This window comes from Theobroma cacao, chromosome 10 (genome assembly GCF_053813885.1).
Source record: "Theobroma cacao isolate CCN51 chromosome 10, ASM5381388v1, whole genome shotgun sequence".
Taxonomy (NCBI): domain Eukaryota; kingdom Viridiplantae; phylum Streptophyta; class Magnoliopsida; order Malvales; family Malvaceae; genus Theobroma; species Theobroma cacao.
Window position 1 is genome coordinate 3,377,232 of NC_142648.1, and position 23,123 is coordinate 3,400,354.

The 23,123-nt window shown below is 34.3% G+C and overlaps 4 protein-coding genes across 4 annotated transcripts; 3 read left to right on the plus strand and 1 right to left on the minus strand.

Annotated features, from left to right (window-relative positions):
* Window positions 1-212: 212 nt before the first annotated feature.
* Window positions 213-3,647, plus strand: LOC18586281 (putative LRR receptor-like serine/threonine-protein kinase MEE39). Its single transcript, XM_018129030.2, has 4 exons — window positions 213-250; window positions 408-445; window positions 1,807-2,365; window positions 3,027-3,647. The coding sequence occupies exons 1-4, from the start codon at window positions 213-215 to the stop codon at window positions 3,589-3,591; spliced, it is 1,200 nt and encodes a 399-aa protein (XP_017984519.2). The 3' UTR covers window positions 3,592-3,647.
* A 326-nt stretch (window positions 3,648-3,973) lies between these two features.
* On the minus strand, window positions 3,974-7,175 carry LOC18586282 (receptor-like protein kinase HERK 1). Its single transcript, XM_007009540.3, has one exon. It carries the CDS (start codon window positions 6,669-6,671, stop codon window positions 4,203-4,205), a length of 2,469 nt encoding a protein of 822 aa, XP_007009602.3. The 5' UTR covers window positions 6,672-7,175; the 3' UTR covers window positions 3,974-4,202.
* A 4,459-nt stretch (window positions 7,176-11,634) lies between these two features.
* Window positions 11,635-15,626, plus strand: LOC18586283 (Pre-mRNA-splicing factor 3). The gene is made up of 6 exons (XM_018129558.2): window positions 11,635-12,118; window positions 12,840-13,085; window positions 13,179-13,604; window positions 13,716-13,910; window positions 13,997-14,151; window positions 14,656-15,626. Exons 1-6 carry the CDS (start codon window positions 11,738-11,740, stop codon window positions 15,539-15,541), a joined length of 2,289 nt encoding a protein of 762 aa, XP_017985047.2. The 5' UTR covers window positions 11,635-11,737; the 3' UTR covers window positions 15,542-15,626.
* A 4,432-nt stretch (window positions 15,627-20,058) lies between these two features.
* Window positions 20,059-22,716, plus strand: LOC18586284 (ABC transporter G family member 6-like). Its single transcript, XM_007009543.3, has one exon. It carries the CDS (start codon window positions 20,266-20,268, stop codon window positions 22,495-22,497), a length of 2,232 nt encoding a protein of 743 aa, XP_007009605.3. The 5' UTR covers window positions 20,059-20,265; the 3' UTR covers window positions 22,498-22,716.
* The last annotated feature ends 407 nt before the right edge of the window (window positions 22,717-23,123 follow it).

Consider the following 23,123-nt stretch of genomic DNA (forward strand, 5'->3'; position numbering starts at 1 on the left):
TATTTGTTCATCTTCCCATTAACACTGAGGTGGTGAATGTAATTGATAATTACTTGATTAAATTGCCTGATCAGTCTTGTCTTTCCCTCTCTCCTCTCAAGCATATATATATCTCTCTACTATTTTCTTAGCATTCTCACTCTCAAAGAGCAATCTTTTTCTCTCGAAGTGATGGATATTTTTGGGGTAGTTTTGGGCTGTTTTTGAAAGTAATGGGGATCCGGGAGCTCAATAAGAGTCAATTATCTTGGTATGATTATAATGAAACAGCCCGCGAGAAGATGGTCTAGGGGCTAAACATGGCTTTCCATCTTCTTTTACAGGGTCATGAAGAAACTGGATTCGGAGATCGAAGGGCTATAGTATAGCAACTTGGTCTAAAGATAAGTCTTGAAATCTTATCTTAGGACTGCTGGTATTTTGATTGTTCTTGTTTTCCATCAAGGTTTGTTCATGCACTCAGCTTCCGCTTCCATATGAAAACAACAAAAAAAAAATTGATGATTTTCCTCTCCTTATTGTATCGAAATCTCTTGGAGGCCTCCCTTATGCCACCCAATGGGTGAATGGCCGGCCTTTCTCATCCTACACCTTGGTTGTCGATTCTCCCTCGTTTAAGACAGTGGATGAACTGATCTTGAGATAAAATCTCACTTTCACAATGAACCGTATGGATATATACAAGAAGGATACAAAACGAGTGGGGTATATATATCTTCTACTATAACCCCAAAATTAACCAAAAATTGCTCTAATCTCTTCTATTGAACAGAGGGTAGATCCAAAATTTGAAGAGAATTAAAAAAGAAACTTATAGGTTAATGATTTGGATTCTTCTTGTATGTTTCTTTTATTTCTATTTACTTCGATATAACAATTGAAGGAGATTGGATATTAGTACAAAGGTTTTGGCAGTCGATGTAACCAAACAAGTAGATTTCGAAAGCTAGCTTTTGATGGTGGACATTACAAAGTAAACATTTTATTTGTTAATTCAACATCTCCTTTGACTAATTCCTTCCTAGTTTTTGCTTCCCATATATAAAGAAGCATACATTGGACTCCAATACAACCAACCTCCACCCCCCTTTTTGTCTCTCTTCACAAAAATGAAGAACTTATTGTGGATTCTTTGCTTGGCATTTCAATTCTTTATCACTTCTTGTGAAGGTGATGTAACTATTTTTAACTTTGGAATTGGATTTTTTTTTTTCCTTCCTTCTAGGCAATTTGGGTTAATCAAGGTAGGAACAGGGGTAAGCTCTTGAGGCAATGTGAGGGTGACATGGAAATAATATGGTTCTACTGGTAGAAACAGAGTTCTTTGCTCGATGTGCTTGTCGAGTAAAACGAAGTGCCTGCTGGTTTGGTAGAAGGTTCACTATAATCTTTATGTCTTGATTTCTTGGCCGAGTTAAATTGCTACTGAGTTTTGTTAGTGTCACAGATTTGGGTTACAATGCCAGGGGTGAATGCAGGGGTGCATGATTTCGTTTTAACAGGGGCAAATATGCTCTAGTGGGATCAGTCTTGTATAGTTTGACCAGAGGGAAGTCTTATTGTGTTACTGTGAAAGAGGACACCTACAAATTCCATAATTACTTTAGTTGATTTTAGAGTTTAATGGCATTTCTGAAGTATAATTGTAACGTCCGATTAAATCTACAATTATATCATTCATAACAGTAGATTCGAATTTTAATTTATATAATTATTTATTTATAATTTTAACTTGATAAAAAGTTAGATTTTTTTTCATTCTAAAAAATAATAAATGTACTTTAATCAATCTTGTTATTGTTTCAGTGTCAACCACAGGGTGGATAAACATTGATTGTGGCAATGACGCTTTAGTGATTGGAGACAATGGGCTTCCATGGAGTACAGACGAAGAGTTCACTAAAGCTGGCAAAAACAAACGGATTCCAGAACGGGTGCTCACCCATACAGAAATGGCTACCCTCCGATATTTCCCTAATCCAAGTGATCAAAATTGCTACACTTTGCCAACAGACCCTAAAGTCCCAAGATACCTTATTAGGGCAGGGTTCGTCTACGGTAATTACGATGGTCTCGATCATCCTCCAACGTTCGATCTCGAGGTTGACGGTAAAAAATGGTCGACAGTCACCACGACATCATCGACGATAACGCCGGTGTACCAGGAGGTCATGCACGCAACTCGTGGTTCAAGTTCTGTTAACGTGTGCTTGAAGCAAACCAGGGACGGCGAGGTGCCCTTCGTTTCTTCCCTAGAGGCCGTGCCATTAGGCCCCAGTATGTTCCCACACTTGTACCCACAAATGGAGAGTGATGCTACATTTTTTCTAGTCAACAGAACCAACTTGGCTGGTGTTGAGGTCAGGTATGTCAAATTTGCTCAAATTACACATCACGTCATTGATGTAAAGATGTCACAGGACATAGGTGATACTAATGGTCATTAACCTCATGGTCCACCGACATCTCGAGGCAATTGACGTAACATTTTTAATGTGGTAAGATTAGTTAAATAAAATGAGTATATCTTAAGATGAAAAATTTTCTCATTTAACTAATTTTGTCATGTTAGAAAACCGTGTCAACATCTATATGTGCAAAAGATGTTATCTAGTATTGGACCTTATACCAATTAAGGTTACTTAATAAAAATGCCATTTTTTTGTAAATATGAAGATATTTCTAAATACAAATCATATCATATGAATTTATTTAGACGAAATAATAGAATAAAAATCAATTTAAGTAAGATTCAACAATTCATAAACTTATTTAGTGTTTTAAGTTTTTCTATTTATTATTATTTTCTGTCATAACCATTTATAAAAAAAATAATATTCTTAAGGGGACACCCAACATTAGAATAGATTTTAATTTAAAAATTTTGTATTTGAATTTTAAAATGAACAAAATAAAATTTATAAGATGAAAAAAAACTAATTACTTACCCAGTATGATCCAAGATCATATATATATATATATACACATGCGTTTTCATGAAAATTTTCTTCCGATTTTGTTTACAGGTACACTAGTATTTTAAATGATGAAAAGCACAACAGAATATGGGCATCTGGACCCACCCCACCAATTTATAATCTACTCACGACCGTACCAGGTTCTAACCCCCTATTACCAAATGACCCTCCTGAGTCAGTGTTACGCACCTCGACCGCATCATTCTTCACCTCCTCTCCTATAATCATGACCGTTGATTTTCCCCCTCAATCAACCCCACAATCAGCTTATTTCGTATTCTATTTCACTGAAATGGCGATCAGGCCTTCCCCCAGCGACACGAGGGTCGTCGATGTTTACGTTAACGGTGTGAGGAAGGCCACGGTGGCAGTTGAAGTCAAACAATGTAAGGTGGTAACGGTGTACCCTGAAATCCTTGTGGATCCTACGGCTAATGTAACGTTGGCGGCTGCAGATTCATCCACGTTGCCACCTATAATCAGTGCGATGGAAGTTTTCACCACCGTTGATCATGTTCAAGATCATGATAAAGGTTTCACCGTCGGTGCATACGATCCTTTGATTTTAGCCTTTGTCATTTTAATTCATGTTTTTGTTGTGAGGCAATATTGATCTGCCTAAGGTATTTTTTCTTCTTCATTTGTATTTTTATTTCTCAAATTACAAAAATGTATACTTTTTCTTTTTAATGAATAAATTCCCATTTTCATTCCATTAAATTTATTATAAATAATATTAAAAAAATTACTTAATTTTAAATAAATAATAATAATTTTCGTCTCATACGTTGTAAGTCGAATTTTTTTTAATATTTAAACACAAGACTTTTTTTAAATTTTAACCATTGAAATATTTTATTGAAAATATTTGATTTACGAATTATAATTTGTTCTAAAAATTTTAAGTTCCTTTTGTTCGATATTTTTTAAATTTATTTTTTATAATAAAAAACAAAAAAATAGAAATTAAAAAATAAAATAAATAAGAAAAGAAAGACAAAAAATAGAAAGATCAATCAAAGGAAATCTTAATAGGATAACAAGTGTAGCTACCCTTACTCGAAGAGGGCAAGCCAAGCTCTAACAATCTACTAGCAAGCTGATTCTTACATGGTGGATTACAGAAATGAGAACAACCTGAAGTGGAATGCAGTTCCTTCTGTACAGTATTATAATGTTTCATCTTGCTCAAGATAATGAACTTGAAAGAGTTTTGGGTAAGATCTACCTCATTTCCTCTCTCACCATTTGAGCAAAGACTGTACTCATTGAAATACCAGCAAGGTCGCTTACACTACCGGTTCTGCTGAATTCTAGACCTGTTTCCAAGCGGCTGACATGGCTCGCTTGAGAAGATAGCTGACCATTGTGATTGGGTGTTTGTTCATTACCTTGGAGTTGAAGTGCAGACTCCAAGTTCCATAGGACATCTCCCATTGAAGGCCGATGAATCCCATGTTCTTGCAAGCATTTCTCAGTTATTTCCCAATACTTCCTTAAGGAGTCTGGTTTTATTTCACCAACAAGAATAGGATCCACAACTTCTTCCAATTTCCCATTCCTGTAAGACTTTGTTGCCCAGTCCACTAGATTCACCTTCTCTCTTGGAAGGGATGGATCGATAACAGGCCTTCCGCAAAGGACTTCAAGCAAAACAACCCCAAAGGAGTACACGTCTGATTTCTCTGTTAGTTGTTGCCTTGTCAAGTACTCTGGATCAAGATACCCAAAGCTTCCTTTAACTGCTGTACTCACATGCGTCTGATCAATATCCGGACCAGTCTTTGAGAGCCCAAAATCAGCAACTTTAGCCATGAAAGTCTTATCAAGTAGTATGTTTGCAGACTTGACATCTCGGTGTATTATTGCCTTAGCAGAACCAGTATGAAGATAGTGAAGTCCTTTGGCTGATCCAATGCATATCTCAAGCCTCTGTCTCCAACTCAAGCCAGGAAGATTTGAGCCATATAAGTGATTCTTGAGTGTTCCATTCTTCATGTACTCATAAATTATGATCATCTCATTTTGATCATCACAGTAACCAATCAAAGATACTAAATGGCGGTGGCGGAACTGAGATAACATTTCAATCTCAGTCCGGAATTCTACCAGACCTTGGTTTGATTGAGGAGCTCCCCTCTTGACAGCCACCTCTGTTTCATCTCTCAATACTCCTTTATAAACCTTACCAAAACCACCAACGCCAATTACCAAATTCTCACTAAAATTGTCAGTTGCCTCCAGAATTGCCATAAAAGGAAAACGGTACCCTATTTTTGAGCTGGAAAATATGGCAGTCCCATTAGAGTATTTAGTTCCTGTTGTATGAACTATTTGTCCTGTATTCATGGAAAAGTGTTCCTCTGTCTCCTGAACTGGCTTTCTTCTTCTTCTGCGGAAAAGGAAGAGAACTGCAGCCAAAACAACAACAACAACAAACGACCCAACAGCCAGGCCAACCATAACCACGACTTTCATCTTGGAACTTCTTGAGGAAACAAGATCTGGAACATCAAGACTGCCCCTAGCATTGTTTATTTTCATGATCTCCAAACCATTAAGAATGACACTTGGGTAATCGACTATAGTAGATGAACCAACACTTACATTAAGCTTATGCCTTGCACTTGCCTTTATGCAGACATCCATAAAATATGGGACACCTAAAACATTTGATGTCTTAGAACCAAGATCAAGATGACCCACTAACTGTGTATCTAAGAAAATGTGGAGAAAGATGCCTTGCTGAGTAGAATTACTCACTATATCACAAAAGTGAAGCCGAACAAGATAATCAAATCCAGGGTTAACATCAAAGCTCCAAGTCAAGTTCGCCTTAAGTCGAGGATCATCATAGTTCAACCTAGTGGCGGTGCCATAGACAGATGCAGGAGCAATATCCTCAGTCATCAATCCTCCGGTAAAATTAACAGCCTTAACATTTGACACAAATGATCCTAGATTCTTATCTATCAGATATGCATCATCTGAAACCCAAAGTCGCCATAAGGTATCATTTTGTGGAAGCACTGTTGCGTTTCCCATGTCCACTCTCGCAACTGTCTCCAATGCTTGCTCCCACAGAGTTCTGTTATCACCTTTTGGATCAATTGTCCTTGCTTCTTTAGGAATGAGATTCTCGGGAATTGAGAAAACTTCCAAGGCATTGATGAAAGCAAATGATTTGGCAGCAGGGTTAAAAGTAAGAACCAGCTTATTAGAAGTAATGTTCAAGCAATACTCCTTAACAACAGAACTATTCCCTAATTGAAGTTCCCTAATAAGGGTAAAGTTTTGAGCAGAAACAGAGAATTTTGCATTGCTCATATTGTAGTTTTCGAATACAAAAGGAAAGAAATGAAGGCGAATCCAGTGCCTCCCTTGTTCTTTTATTGAAAAGTTGTAATGGGAAGGTCCACTGAAAATTCTAGCAGTTTGATACAGAGCTGCATCATAGTATAGTGAGATTGAATTTGAAACAGAATTGGCAAAAATATGTTGTGGGGTTGTAAGAGTATAAGATGAAGAACTGGAGTTATCAGCTATGAATACTCTCTGACCCTCTGATCTATTTTTGAAGGATCCACAGTCTATCAAATAGTTATCTATAGGCTTGAATCCTACTGAAAGACAAACTAAACAAAAGATAGATGAAATCCGTACAAGCAAACCCAAATTCCCAGAATTCTCCATGACAGCAACTCCAATATTGAGAAGGGAGAAGAACAGACAATAAAGATTGCAATAGAAATGGCAAAAACTCGAGATTTTCCAAAGACAAGAAGCTACTAACAAGACAAGCTAACCTGAGATGAAAATGAGAAAGCTGATTGAGAAGTGAGAAGAACAGACAATAAAGATTGCAATGGACCAGTGGAAATGGCTAAAACTAGAGATGATCAAAGGACAAGAAGCTACTAAACAAAACAGGCTAACCTGAGAAAGCTGGTGGAGTGATGGCTGCAGCAACAAAGCTCAGAACTGCTTTGTAACTTCACCAAGAGACCATTTTGGCAACAACCCAGTAAACATACCCAAAGAATTAACAAAAAGGTATCCTGGAAAAGTTCACCTGATAGTAATCAAGAAAAGATTGAAAAGAGACTGCCGACAAAAAAAGGGAACTTCAATAAAATCCCAAATTGCAGAAAGAAACTAACAAATATGTCAAATTCATGAGCTCCACCACTTTTAGCTGTTCAAAGTGTATGTAGAAGTACGTGGGAAAGATCAAAGTGACAGAAAGTAGCAATGTGAAAACGACTACAAAAGAATTTATAAATATTAAAATGTGTTCATCAACGTTTGGTTTTGACAAGTTCATGGAATTGAATAGACAAAACCAAAAAAACAGATGAAAAAATAAATGAAGAGATTTGGTATTTGGACTATTAAGCTAGAGTCAAAAAGTGTTCCAATGGACCAAAAGTTATAATTGAAAGCAGAAGAGGAGGACAGCTATGATGGGCGGCTGAGTCTCACCCTCTCTCCCGTGTGCACGTTTAAAGCTGTGTCTTACGTTTGGTGGTTTAGTTTTGTTGTGCCTCGGGTTGGTGTAAGAAGGAAAAACAGTGGTAAGAAAAAATCTAAGACTTAGGCCATGTTTGGTTGTTTTAATGTCTTTTCCTTCTTTTTTTTAATAATAAAAAAAAATCTCTGTTAATTACGTCGAAAATTTTAGTTCAAATGTTCGGCGGTTTCTTTTATGGTAAAAAATCAGTCTCGGAATTTTTAGGAAAACAAAAATAAAACAACATTTAAATTTTGAAAATTAAAAAAAAAAACCTTTTTTGTAACATTATCGGGGGAATCATTCTCACTTTAACTATTAGGGAATCATTATTTGAGAAGGGTATTAATTTAATTTCCATAATAATTGAGGAGAGTTTGATTATGAATTTTAAATTTAAGCATCATTATCATAATTATTATTATTATTATTATTTAATTGCACAAAATTAAAGTTGAAAGAGACGAAATACCTTAGGCTGACTCAATTTGAGCAACTAACATAGTGCTTATCAAATAGGAAAAAACATTGAATCTAGAGGACTTAAAGATTGTGGCATCCCATATACATAATAATTGATCAAATTTGATTTATAATAATGTTCATTTATTGAGTTATTTTGGAACAAATAAATGTTATAAACAAATTTGCTAAATCTGTTCGACCTAATTCAAATAGAGAAAGAAAAAAAAGAGGTTCAACAACTGAAAATTTATCTTAAAAAAAGGATACTTGAAAAATTATCAATTAATTCCTTAATTAGCAAACACGCTAACAATTATTTATTTGGCTTTGTATATAATTTGCATTGCCAAGACAAAATGCAAAACAAAGAATATAATTTATTTATTTTTTTTATAATAATTAAGTTAAAGAATAGAATCTTGATTTCGAATCTGAAAAGGAAATGAAGTAAGACATAATGTTTTAAAAAAACTCTTAAATTATTAAAAAAATAAGTTTTTTATGATTAATATTTACCATTAATTACCATTAATCAAAACGTTACTTATCTTTTTATACACATTTTGTATTGACGTGAAAAATAAAAAATTTCACATGATCATTTCATCATGTCATATTAATCTATCACGTCATCATCTATTATAATATATCATCGTATCACGTCAATATTATATGATATAAAAATAAAAAATAATATTTTGAGTAACAATATATAATTATCCACTAATCATAAGGATTTATTTAGTTAAAAATAAAAATATAAAAATTTAATTAAACACAACAAAAGAACAAAAAATTATTTAAATTTTTAAATAATTCAAAAAAATTAGATATTATGTCATATAATTGTTAATTGTATTATTTTTATAATTTTATATATAAAAAAAGAAATCAAGTTGTTAAAATAAAGGCAAACACGGCCTTGTTTACCTGTTTGTCTAATTATGTTCCCTTTTTTTTTATTTTTTATCCATAATTTATTGGGGACAGAAATAATTCTGCTGAGAGGATAATTTGATTTTAATGAAACATCGAAATCATGCTGTTCCATCTCTTGTCGCTGTCGGAATTATGCTAATTACGCGTTTTCTCAACCAACCAGGACTGTTGAGCAAAAGACGGGGAACGGAACAGAAATCATCCTCTACGGCCAGGTGCTCCAGAGCATATTATTTTCTGCCAATCAGCACACGCCACGTCTCTTCTATGCCCTTTTTTATTCTCTTCTTTTATGGTTTAAAACAAGTTTGTATCACTTTTTTTTTTTTTTTTTGTTTCAATCAATCAATTAGTCGGATGATTTGATTTAGTATCGAACTGTCAATTTTTAAAATTTTTTATTTTATTAAAGAAATGAAATAGAAAATTTTATAATAAAAAATAATTAGAGAACATTGTAAAGAAATATACTCATGGAATAAGTAAAGATAAAAAGTATAAACATATATGAAACAAAAGCAAATAACAAAAAAAAAAAGAAAAGAAAAGCTTGTGGGATTGTGGAGATTGCACTTAATCAAATAGAAAAAATAAGGCATAATATGTTAAGCTTGTGAGATTTATACTTTTATTGAGTTTAATTAAGTTTTTATATTTTAATTTTAAATTAAATAAGTTTTTATGACTAATGATAGAAAATATCACTTGTCATTTTATATCACTTAAAGTTGTGATGAGACAACAACATGATATATTAACATATCATGATGGATGATGATGTGGCACAATAACATAGTTATATCGCATTTTTCACTTTCCATATCAATATCACGTGAGTATAAAATGATAAAAAGATATTTTGATTAATGACAATTAGTCAATTATTAAGTATAAGGACTTATTTGTTTTAAAATAAAAGTACAAGAGTTTGATTAAATGCAATAAAAGAATAACAATTTATTTGAATTTTCTTAAATAATTTAAGAGCTTTTTTAAGCTATATGTCAAAAATAAATTTAAAGATACATTTAAGAAACAATAACAATAAATGCATAAAAATACCATTAAATATTTTTTGTAATATATGGACATAAAATATTTACAATTAATTTATTCTTCCTATAGAATTTGAAATTACAATTATGAATTGATTATGAATTAATTAAGATGAGAGTAATTTAAAGAAAGAAATAACATTGGATTTATTGTATTTTGAGTGAATGACGGAAGCAAGAGCTATTATGTTACAACTCATAATTCAAAATATATTTATTAAGATTCAATGATTCTCTTGTATCCTAAACAATTATTAAGACTCAACGGTTCATTGTTGTCCTCCAAAGGTTATAATAACACATATTGATTAATTTATTAAATTGTATTTTAATAATTTAATTTAATATTTTTTATCTAGATTATGAGAGGAAAACCATCAAAATAGGCAAAATTTTTATAAAAATTTAATGAAAATAAAAGGCATAATAATTTTAAAAAAAATTTTAAACTATTTAAGAAAATTCAAATAAACTTTTATTTTTCTATCACGTTTAATCAAACCCATATATTTTACGATTGATTAACTACTATTAATCAAAATATCACTTGTCATTTTATATACATCTAACGCAAATGTGGAAGGTGAAAATATTACATGGTTAGATCGTCATGTCATATTTACATGTCACATCAATATCCACTATGACATTTCAACTTGCTACGTCGTTATTATGTGGTATAAAATAAGAAGTAACGTTTTAACTATCATTAGTCAAACGTTATTTGTCATTTTATATTCATGCGACGCTGACGTAGAAAGTGAAAATATCACGCGATTATATCATCATGTTATATCAATATGTCACATCATCCATCCATTATAATATATTAACTTTCCATGTCAACATTATGTGACATAAAATAAGAAATGATGTTTTAACTGTCATGAGTAAAAATATCACTTATCATTTTATACTCATGTAACATTAATGTGAAAGATAAAAATATCACACAACTATGTCATTATGTCATATCAATATGTCACGTATGTTAATTTGCCATGTCAGCATTATGTGGTATAAAATAAAAAGTGACATTTTAACTGTCATTAGTTAAACATTACTTATCATTTTATGCTCATGTGACACTAACGTGAAGGGTGAAAATATTGTACAACTATGTCATGATGCCATACCATAATCCACCATGATATATTAACTTGACATGTTAACATTATGTAGTATAAAATAAGAAATAACATTTTAACTGTCATTAATTATAATGTCACTTGTCATTTTATATTCATGTGACACTGATATGAAGGTTGAAATATCACGTAATTATGTCATCATATCATATCAGCATGTCACGCCATTATCCACTATAACATTTTAATTTGCCATATCATAATCACAAGGTATAAAATGAGTAGTAACATTTTCTTATTAAAATAAAGACTTATTTGGTATAAAATAAAAATATAAAAATTTATTGAACAAAGTTAAAAAATAAAAATTTATTTATATAATTAAATTTTTTTAAGTATTATGTTAAAATAAAATCACTAACAAAGTCCATAAATAGAATCCATATCTCTTGCTCTATATAATTTGTTAAACGTTAATAAAGCCCAATTTTGATCCATGTAGCAAACCATAATGGGCCAGATCAAATGCCCCCAGCAGGTGTAGATTAACAAGTTTACTTAAACGACGTCGGTCAGATTCATAATGAGATTTCATTCATTTCAGAACAACTCGCTGGAAGCGGTAGAAATTAGGATAGAACCTGAGCCCAAAGGGAGAGAGAGACACAGCCAAAAACCCCCGGAAAATCCCGAACCCTAGAAATGGACAAAGATAAACCCGCAACCAAACGGTCTCGAGACCGAGACGACAAGCACCACCGTAGCCACCACCGCGACTCCCACCGACGATCGGATCATAAGTCCTCCTCATCGCGCCGTGATGAACGCGAGAGATCGTTTGAGAGGGAGGGTTCTAGAGATAGGGCGGCGGAGAAGTATCGTGAGGGATCCTATGAGGAAGTTGAAGCGAAGAAGAAGAGAAAAGAGAGGGAAGAGAGTGAGGAGGGAGGAGAGAAGAGAGCTAAAGTTGGAGAAGGAAACCGAGAGGAAAAAAGAGAGAGGAGAAGATTTGGGGATAAAGTAAAAGAAGAAGAGGAAATTGAATTCTCCAATGTTGCTAATGGAGGTGAACCAGTTCAAAATGTGAGTCTTCTATTTATTTGGATTGAGTATTTTGGTAATGTTTGGGTTAGGATAATCTTGTTTCTTATACTATTTGTGATTTTGCAACTATTTGAACAGTGATTTGTCTTCGTATTATGCATTTATAAGTAATAATCTTCCTTATTTATTTGAAATAGCTATTAGAAGTGGATTATTGCATTGTGATATGCGTTCAGTGAGTTAGCACTTAGTACATAAGCTTTGAAATTTCTTTGTTGGAATTTCATTTTCCCCAATGTTGTTGTTTATACGGATGGATAGCAGAGGAGTCTTAGTTGTTGCCTTCTTACATTTGCTCTAATCTGAGGCTTTTTAGGAAGTAGAATTTTATAATATCACATGATTTGATTAGCTTTTAGAGATTTGTTAACTTACTTGTCTTCCGTCGTCATTGCGATGATATAATGCTTCGCCATTTCGGACTTTACTTTATATGCTAGCTTAAGCACTGCTAAAAGCTGCAATAAGTCCTGAGATATTAGCTAATGCATGCATTGCATGTTAGTATGAGATCTGAAATGTATAAAATGCAGAATGATGTCAATTTAAAATATTATGTTTTCATGATGGTGTCTGGTTTCAGTGCAGTTATGTTGATATTATGCCAATTTAAAGTTGCTCCCTCTGCTAAATTTTTAGCCTGTTGCCAAACTTTTTAGTGTGTATGCTGATGTAAATTTTACTTTTTAAATACCTGCAGGGTGCTGCTCAGGCATCATTACCAAGGACTGGTCACCCCCTTTCTACCAAGGTACCTTCCATTTCTACTGCTGAAAATAAAGCATATAGTATTACCGGATCTCATGAGGTTACTGGATCTAGTACAGATGGCTCCTCTGCTGCTGGGAAAAGTGGTGGAAATCTCTCTCTTGATGCCTTAGCCAAAGCTAAAAAGGCTTTACAAATGCAGAAAGAACTAGCGGAGAAACTGAAGAAAATACCTTCAGTAAGTTCTTTATCTTAATTTTTTTTCCTCCTTTTGTCCTGAAGTTTTGAAAGTTGAGAAATATTCATCTTGTATTCGTATTGTTATGTGTAGTTGAACAGAGGCCCTAGCTCCAGTTCAGGAGTGACTACTGGAACAGTTCAGGGACCAGCCTCATCAGTTACTTATGCTATTGCTAGTGGACCGTCAAGCTCAGCAGTCCTTCCTCCTACCTCTGTGGCAGCAGCTTCCGTGAAGCAACCTGCTGGTGGGATGGCTTCTGTTCCTGGCCTTGCATCAATACCCAATTTAGAAGCTGTTAAACGTGCTCAAGAGCTGGCTGCTAAGATGGGATTTCGCCAGGACCCTCAGTTTGCCCCTCTAATAAACTTGTTCCCTGGACAGGTGCAAACGGATGTTCCGGTTCCTCAGAAACCTACCAAGGCCCCTGTTCTCCGAGTTGATGCACTTGGTAGGGAAATTGATGAACATGGTAATATCATAAATGTGACTAAACCCAGTAATCTTAGCACGCTTAAGGTTTGTGAATTTTTTGTAGTTTTGATGCAATTATTGTTATCTTCTGACTTCTGGTGCAATTATGTGCTATTTTCAAGGCTGTTTTCTAATTTAATCCGTTTGATTTTTCAGGTTAACATTAACAAGCAAAAGAAAGATGCATTCCAGATCCTTAAACCTGAGCTGGATGTGGATCCAGAATCAAATCCACATTTTGATTCGAGGATGGGAATCGATAAGAATAAGCTTCTTAGACCAAAAAGGATGACATTTCAGTTTGTAGAGGAAGGAAAATGGTCTAAAGACGCTGAGATCATTAAACTAAAGGTATTAGTTTTTATATTTGTAATTCTCACTTTTACTCTTCCATTAGTTGTTTGTCTGGTTTTAAGATTATTATCTATTTCTTCCAGAGTCAATTTGGAGAAGCAAAGGCAAAAGAGCTAAAGGCAAAGCAAGCACAATTGGCAAAAGCAAAGGCTGATATAAATCCAAATTTGATAGAGGTGTCAGAAAGAATTATAACTAAGGAGAAACCGAAAGACCCAATTCCTGAAATAGAGTGGTGGTAAGTTGATGTTCCTTTCATAACTTTGTTTTTTTAAGTTTACATACCTTTAATTGATTAAATCACATAGGAGATATTGGTTCATAATTAGACTGAAATAATCTATCCAGCTGATGTTATATGTCAGGAAGATTGATTTATCGCTAGAAATGCAGTTATCTGTAATTTGTTTCTGCTTAGGCTGTAACTATTGGGTTGCATATTCACTTTCCCTTAAAAGAATTTGTTTGATACTTTACTCTTAGTTGAGTGAAAGTTTGGAACTCTTGCCCTATGTGTTTGGTTGGTTTTATTGAAGCTGATTTAGGACATGTAAAATGCACTTCGTCATATGTCTAAAACCAAAAAGCTTCTCCCTCTCTTTTCAGCCTCATATCTAAATCTCATTGAAAAATTTAGAGGTATTACAACTGCTATGGCTTATTATGTTCCTTCTTTTACTTGTCTTTTTTTTCTCTCTTATTGGCTTTTTTTTTTTGGTGAAATATGTTTGTTAAATTTCAGGGATCTGCCTATTCTGGTGTCTGGTTCTTACGGTGACATTACTGATGGTGTGGTGAATGAAGATAAACTGAAGATGGAGAAGATTACCATTTATGTTGAACATCCTCGTCCAATTGAGCCTCCTGCTGAGCCAGCTCCTCCACCGCCTCAGCCCCTGAAGTTAACCAAGAAGGAGCAGAAGAAACTACGCACACAGCGACGCCTGGCCAGGGAAAAGGATAGACAGGAGATGATTAGACAAGGCCTGATAGAACCTCCCAAGCCAAAAGTTAAGTTGAGCAATTTAATGAAAGTTCTAGGCTCTGAAGCTACCCAAGATCCTACTAAGCTTGAAATGGAAATCCATAGTGCCGCTGCTGAGCGGGAACAGGCTCATGTAGACAGGAACATTGCTCGCAAGCTTACCCCTGCTGAACGACGTGAAAAGAAAGAGAAAAAGCTTTTTGATGACCCAAATACAGTGGAGACTATTGTTTCAGTTTACAAGATCAATGACCTCTCACATCCCAAGACACGCTTTAAAGTTGATGTTAATGCCCAAGAAAACCGTTTGACTGGTTGCGCTGTGATTTCTGAGGGTATTAGTGTTGTAGTTGTGGAAGGTGGAAGCAAATCCATTAAGAGGTATGGAAAACTTATGCTTAGGCGAATAAACTGGACTGAAGCTGTGAAAGAGGAAGACAAGGATGGAGATGAGGATGAAGAGAAACCTCCTAACAAGTGTGTGTTAGTTTGGCAAGGCAGCGTTGCCAAACCAAGTTTCAGTAAGTTCTCCGTCCATGAGTGCATCACTGAAGCGGCTGCAAAAAAGGTTTTCGCTGATGCCGGAGTGGCCCATTACTGGGACCTCGCGGTAAATTTCTCAGAAAATGAATTTGATTTTTGAAAGGTCATTTTCAAGTTTTCCCCATCTCAAGTTGAACTGCTCTACTGTGTTTTATTCTATCAATGAATTGTTGTTATTTTAAGAACTACTTCATGCAATCAATTGTCATACGCCATCGTCTTTGCAAATTATCTCATGTCAATGTACAATCCATTGCATGAGAAACGACCTAGGGAGGCATGATGACAGTGTTGAATGAATAAAACAGCCAATAGCCAGAGATTTAAGTGGTGTAAATCCAGGTTCCCGAATCCAGCTGGGGGGGTTGATCCAAACAATAGGTAAAACCTCGGAACTTCATTTATTTCAAAAAAGCAGGGAGCCCTCCAAGTTCTGGGAGTCATAAATGCAAGGAAAAAATTCCAAAGTTGACCAACATCTGGCACCGGATTTATCAAGTCAATGCTTGTAAGTTGCATCTTACAGAAACCTGTAAGGACAAAATCAGATAACAAAGCTGTTTCCAGCCTTTTAACTTTTGCTGATGAAAGAACAAACAGAAAATTGACTTAAAACAGTTGATAAATTATGCCTGCATATATCACATGCCCATGTTGATATGCACAATTATTTTATGCCCTTCCCCATCTTCTGTTTTTGACTTTGCAGGAACAGACACTATTTGTACAGCCTACATTTATAGGTATGAGTTAGCTTGCTTTTTGGTAAGGGGAGGTGGCTTATCTACATTTTAACTACCCAAAGCAAGTCCACAAACCCAAACTTACACGTTTTTTTTCCCTCCAGTTTGTTGGTTTAACTTCTGGTTTTCCCTTTCCCTTTTGAGGATGCTAACGATTGAGTATCAGAGAATTAAACTTCCTTTCTGCTTCTGGAAACCAGACCTTGTTGCTTAGCAGGCTTAGGAATCAATAAATCACCTAGCTGTAAGCATATGGTTTCTATTTTAAGTTTGGTTACATCTTCATCCCCCAAGTTAAAGCATCATGTTTCAATATAATTAAGGTTTTACTAGTTCGAAATACACAATGATTCCATTTTAAAGTAAAAAAAGGTGCTTTGCATTTCGTGAAGGAAAGATTAAGCTTTCAGATTTGTGAAATTTGTCATGCATTGTGTACAAGGGCTTTTAATATATATGCTGGTTGGCATTTCAACAATTAATGCTTTTGTTATTGTTGGATACTTCACTTGAATCACGTTTTAATTGATCTCACAACCAAAAATCTTGAGCTTCTAGAGTTTTGGTCTTACTCTCCTTATAAAAATAATAAGGGTAAAATATTTTCAATTCCTAATTTTTAGATATAATTTTATGCAGATCTATTAGTTTTTTAAATAAAAAATTGGTTCTGATGATTGATCGTAAAAAAGTATCTTCCGTTGATAATTTTACTTTTTATTAATTTTAAAAATTATTATACTATATAAATTATATTTTTTATTTTTAATCTTTTTCCTATTAAAAAAAATCTCCCTCACTTCTTCCCACAATCAGAGTGTCAAATCCAACTCTAGTTGGGGAGTGCAAGACCCAACTCCGATTGGATCTCCCTCTGCGCCCCCTCCCCTCGTTTCTCAAGAGAGTGCAAGATCCGAGAGCACGAGGGTGGGGGGCGCGACTCTCCTAGGGAGCACAAGGGGTGGTCAATTAGCGTAAGGAGCCCCATCGTTTGGTTTAGACCTGATAACTCGTGTTTTTATATTTTAAATATGTTAAATACGTTTAGACACGAAATATGTTAAGGTTAAAGATAAACACGACACGTATACATTTAATACACGTGTAACACGACACAATTAACATGTTTTACACGATTATTAAACGTGTCAATATACGACATGACACGATTAATAATACGTTTAACACGATTAACACGTTTAAATAATTAAATAAAAATATTTATAATTAAATATAATTTTATTATTTAAATTTAAAATATATAATTATAAAAATAATTATAACAAAAAAATAATAATAATAACATCAAATATAATAAAATTTAATATAAATAACATACATAGAATTTATTATTATATATAAGGTTAAAATACACATCAAATAGTTATTAAAAATTATCTATATAAAGTTAAAATAGTTTTTAACTATTAATGTTTAATAAGTTAATAAACGTGTCATGTATACACGTTTAAACACGATAACACGATTAAGTAAACGTGTTTAAACGTGTTTGTCGTGTCTGACACGTTAAGACACGAAACACGTTAAGAGTAAATACAAAATCTGTTTAACCCGTGTCTTCTCGTGTCGTGTTTAAAATTGTCAAGTCTAGTTTGACCAAAAAAAAATGAAAAAGATATAAAAAGAGGAAGGGTATTTTTGATATTTTATATTTATTCGTTAACGTCATTTACACGTTTGAGATGAATTGTTTACTTCGAAAATTAATGAACACGCGTGAAATTATGATTAAAATATAAAAAAATAAGAATATTGTACCTAAATAATAAAAATAATAAAAATTTCAAATTATGTTTATTTATTATTTTCATATCGTTTATAAGAAATAAATAAATTAGACATTCTACAAATAAAATAATAATTCTTCAACTTCCCTCCTCTACTCAAAATAATTTCTTTTAGGTTTATCGATCAAACCTAAAAGAAATTTTATTTTTCAGTTTCTCCTACTTCCTTCTACCTTTTAATCAATTTAATTTTTAAAAAGAATCTCTCTCTCTCTCTCTCTCTCTATGTCTAATTTTTTGAGATAAAATAAAAATTAAATTAAAAAAATGAGTAAATTATATGGAGTTTGTACAGGCTTGTACAGTTGTAAAGTTGAACAAAACATTCCTTTGCTTTGACCAACAATTCTGATTTTATCTTTGTTTTTGGCAAAATATTAAAAAGTGAAGTGCACAATACTTTGCCAAAATAATTTGCTAAAAGATTACCTGAACAAACACTTTTTCCATTGGACCTACATTTAATTAAGGTGAGTGGTTAGTTTGCTATTTTTGAACATCAAATGACATTTCTCAAAGAAAAATAAATAAAAAGAAATCAACCCACCTAATTGGTAAATTTACTAATTACAAATACTATATTTAGAAGTAGACTTTATCCTTTTTTAGACTTCTTGTTGATCTTTGTAACACTACCAAAAAAACATATGCAAACTGTCAAAGCTTGATTCTATGAAATTGGTTTTTTATTTTTTTTATTTTTTATTTAATGAAGATAGGAAGACTTTTGCACACCAAATAATAAACAGCTAAATTTGGAAAGGAAAATTATTATATATATTTAAAGTTCTCTTTTGTTGATGTTTGAGTTAAATTAACTCCCACACTCCAATTTCATTAATAATTAATGGGCTCATAACTTCCAACAATATTTTAGGCCAAGAAAATTCACTCAAATAAATTTCTAAATAAATCTTCTCCCTTTATTATTTTTCTCTTGTTAGCTGAGTTTTCTTAAATAGTCAATTTTAATGATAAGAGATGTTAACGGGGAAGTTACCTATTATTTTTAAAGTATTTTAACTCGAATTTTATTATTTGATAAGGTATTGAAATTTTATAAATATCAGATTAAATTTTTAAATTGTTATTTGATTCTGTATTTAGATATCCTTGACAATACCTGCTAAATGTTTGTACTCATTTAAAAAAAAATTTAAATTAATTGTTATGTATATCATTAATGATAATTAAATTAATCAATTAAAATTAGTTCATAAAAATATATTAAAGTTTAAAATTATATTTATAATAATTAATAAATTTTAATAAGTATTACATTAATTATAAATAAATAAAAAATTTAATTTTAATATTACAAATTATCACCTATAATTGAATTCGGATGATTAGTATCTTAAGACCACTATCTGAACTAGTGACAAACTCATGACAAGTAGTAGCTTTACAAATCGAACCCTACCCGAATTAGATTAGAAAGTATCTTAATCATATTTAATCGAGTTTAATAATATAAAAATTCAATTATGAAGTGCCCATAGACATTCTTCAAAAAAAATGTTTTACTATTTGTCTCACTTGAGATGAAGTTGTAAATTTGTTACCCTAATCACAAATGATTAAACTTCAAATCCTTAATTAAACCATCAAACATGAGATTAAGCGGTCTAAGTTTAGCAACGAAAGCCATTTAAACTTTAGCCATCCACTTGGACTAAATAAAAGCTGACGCCACAGTAGATCAACACCCGGCCTAATTCCCCCATACTCAAAGACCCATTACGCCACGTGTCGTTTACCCATCACTTAAAAACCCATATAAACATCCATCCTAACCATCCACGTGTCCTCTTCATCTTCCTTCCCAGAAAAGAAAGACGTATAGATTTCAGATTAGATGATTTAGGTGACCTTTCTCTTACCTCCCAATAAAAACAGCATGAACAAAATAATAATAACAATAAATAAATAAATAATATTATATAACTTTACTAAATAAAAGACAATAAATAATAATTAAAAATTAACAATTTCACATTGCTTTTCAAATTCCTATCTATATATATATATATATATATATATATAGTATACATATATAGAATTCTCACACCCCAAAAATACCCAAAGCCTGAGCACTCCCTTCTTCCCTTTACCTCGCTCTTCTTCTTCTTCTTCTTCAAACAACCACCAGAGTTAACGGCGTTAAGTCAGCTGCAAGGCCGTTAACATTACATTCTTCCACAGAAATCTCTTTTCCCTTTAAATATCGCCACCCTTTTGCCCATTTTTTCACTCAAAAAAGAAAAGCCACGATGTCTCGTGTTGTAGCGGAAAGTATATCGCCGGATAATAATACTTCTTCCCAGTTTTTCCCTCACTCGATGGAGCTTGTCTCCGGCGAGTTTTCAACAGCCGCTGGAGCTTCCCCGACTCTCGGGCAATTGCTTAAACACGTCGGCGATGCACGGAAAGAAGCCACTGGCGACGAAACTCCGGTCCATGAAATCCTCGTCGATGTTACCCAGCCTCGGCCAATGCCATTTGTTCTTTCCTTTAACAACCTTAGTTATAGTGTAAAGGTTTCCCGCAAGATGGCGCTTCCGGGGTTTTTGAGACAGAGGACCAGTAGCGCCGCCTCCAGTGGCAACCCGCTAGCTGCAGATAGGTACTTTAACAAGACGAAGACGTTGCTAAATGATATCTCCGGGGAGGCTCGAGACGGAGAGATACTCGCTGTGCTTGGAGCGAGTGGGTCAGGGAAATCGACGCTTATCGATGCTTTAGCTAATAGAATAGCTAAAGGGAGTTTGCAAGGGAACGTGACTTTAAACGGCGAAGTTTTGGAGTCGCGGATGCTGAAAGTGATTTCAGCTTATGTTATGCAAGATGATTTGCTTTATCCAATGCTTACCGTCGAAGAAACCTTAATGTTCGCTGCCGAGTTCAGACTTCCTCGGACTCTGTCGAAATCCAAGAAGAAAATGCGAGTTCAAGCTTTGATTGACCAGTTAGGCTTAAGAAACGCAGCCAAAACTGTTATCGGTGATGAAGGTCATCGTGGTGTCTCTGGCGGAGAGCGTCGTCGTGTGTCAATTGGAATTGATATAATTCACGACCCCATTATTCTGTTCTTGGATGAGCCAACATCAGGGCTTGATTCGACGAGCGCCTTCATGGTGGTTAAAGTTTTGCAGAGGATTGCTCAGAGTGGAAGCATTGTTATCATGTCAGTTCATCAGCCAAGTTATCGAATTCTTGGTTTGCTTGACAGATTGATATTTTTGTCTCGCGGACAAACTGTTTACAGTGGTTCACCTACAAGCCTGCCGCTATATTTCTCCGAGTTTGGGCATCCGATACCCGAGAACGAGAACAGAACTGAGTTTGCTCTCGACTTAATCCGGGAACTCGAAGGATCTCCTGGAGGAACAAAAAGTTTGGTTGAATTCAACAAGTCATGGCAAAACACGAAGCATCCAATATACACCGAGCCAGATCGGCTTGGTTTGTCACTCAAAGATGCAATAAGCGCCAGCATTTCAAGAGGTAAACTTGTCTCAGGTGCTAGCAATGATGTCACTTCCACTTCCATGGTTCCAAGGTTTGCAAATCCTTTTTGGAAAGAAATGGTGGTGTTGTCTAACAGATCCATCTTGAATTCAAGGAGGATGCCCGAGTTGTTTGGTACCCGTTTCGGAGCTGTTATGGTAACGGGGTTCATCTTAGCCACCGTATTCTGGCGGCTTGATAACTCACCCAGAGGGGTCCAAGAAAGAATAGGGTTTTTCGCTTTCGCCATGTCAACGACCTTTTACACTTGTGCTAATGCTCTTCCAGATTTTCTCCAAGAAAGGTACATTTTCATGAGAGAAACTGCTTACAACGCTTACAGGAGATTATCTTATGTTATATCAAACGCCTTGGTGGCTTTACCGGGGTTGATTTTCCTGTCATTAGCTTTCGCGGCTACAACCTTTTGGGCAGTAGGGCTTGATGGTGGATTTTCAGGCTTCCTGTTCTATTTCCTGATCATGTTTGGTTCATTCTGGTCTGGATGTTCATTTGTCACATTCCTATCTGGTGTTGTTCCTCATGTGATGCTGGGTTACACTATTGTCGTCGCCATTTTAGCCTATTTCTTGCTCTTCAGCGGCTTCTTCATCAACCGGGACAGAATCCCGGCGTATTGGATTTGGTTCCATTACTTATCCCTTATCAAATACCCTTATGAAGCAGTTTTGCAAAACGAATTCGACCACCCCACAAAATGTTTCGTGAGGGGCATTCAGATTTTCGACAACACCCCACTTGCAGCAGTCCCAGGCCCCATGAAAGTGAGATTATTGCAGTCATTGAGCAATACTTTAGGGATGACGATTACAAGCTCGACCTGCTTGACAACAGGAGTGGATATCTTGAAACAACAAGGGGCAACAGATTTGAGCAAATGGAATTGCTTGTGGATTACTGTGGCCTGGGGGTTCTTGTTTAGGATTTTGTTCTACTTCTCTTTGTTACTTGGAAGCAAGAACAAGAGGTCATGAGGAAAAAAACAAAGGTGAGGAAAGCATGTGGTTGGAATAAGAATTGATTTGGCAAGGGAGGTAGCTGTAATCTGTGTGTTTCTTTATTATAATTATTATCTTTTTGGGTTAATTTCTTCAATTGGACTTTGTAATTTGACTGTTGGTAGAGCTGAGTTGATCAGGTTCTGGTGTAAAACTGTTGCATATTAAATGGAAAGTGGATTTTCCATTCAGAAATTATTAAATCTTCATTCTTTTTCTTCATTGTTAAGTATTTAAGCTTGGAAACTAATGGTGAGATTGTTGTTTTAACTTGCTATGGTTTCCTTTCCCCTTGGCGCTTTGCTTTCCACAATCCCTTGCATGGTTTTTGCATGGCTTTTGCTTTAGATACAAGTAGGTAAACAGATTCAACATAAAGGCTAAAATTTTAAACTGTTTGTATCACTTTCATTGAACAACTTTTTGCCATTCTTCAGCAGGTAGTCAACAATATTATTTGACAATGAAAAACTGTAGACAAAGTAGCATGCAAAGGCCTGAAAACTAAACAGAGGCAAGATACTTGAGTACTTTTGACCAAATGATTTTCCAAATGATCCATCCACCAATACCTAAAGTTAGATAAGCCTGATGCATATCAA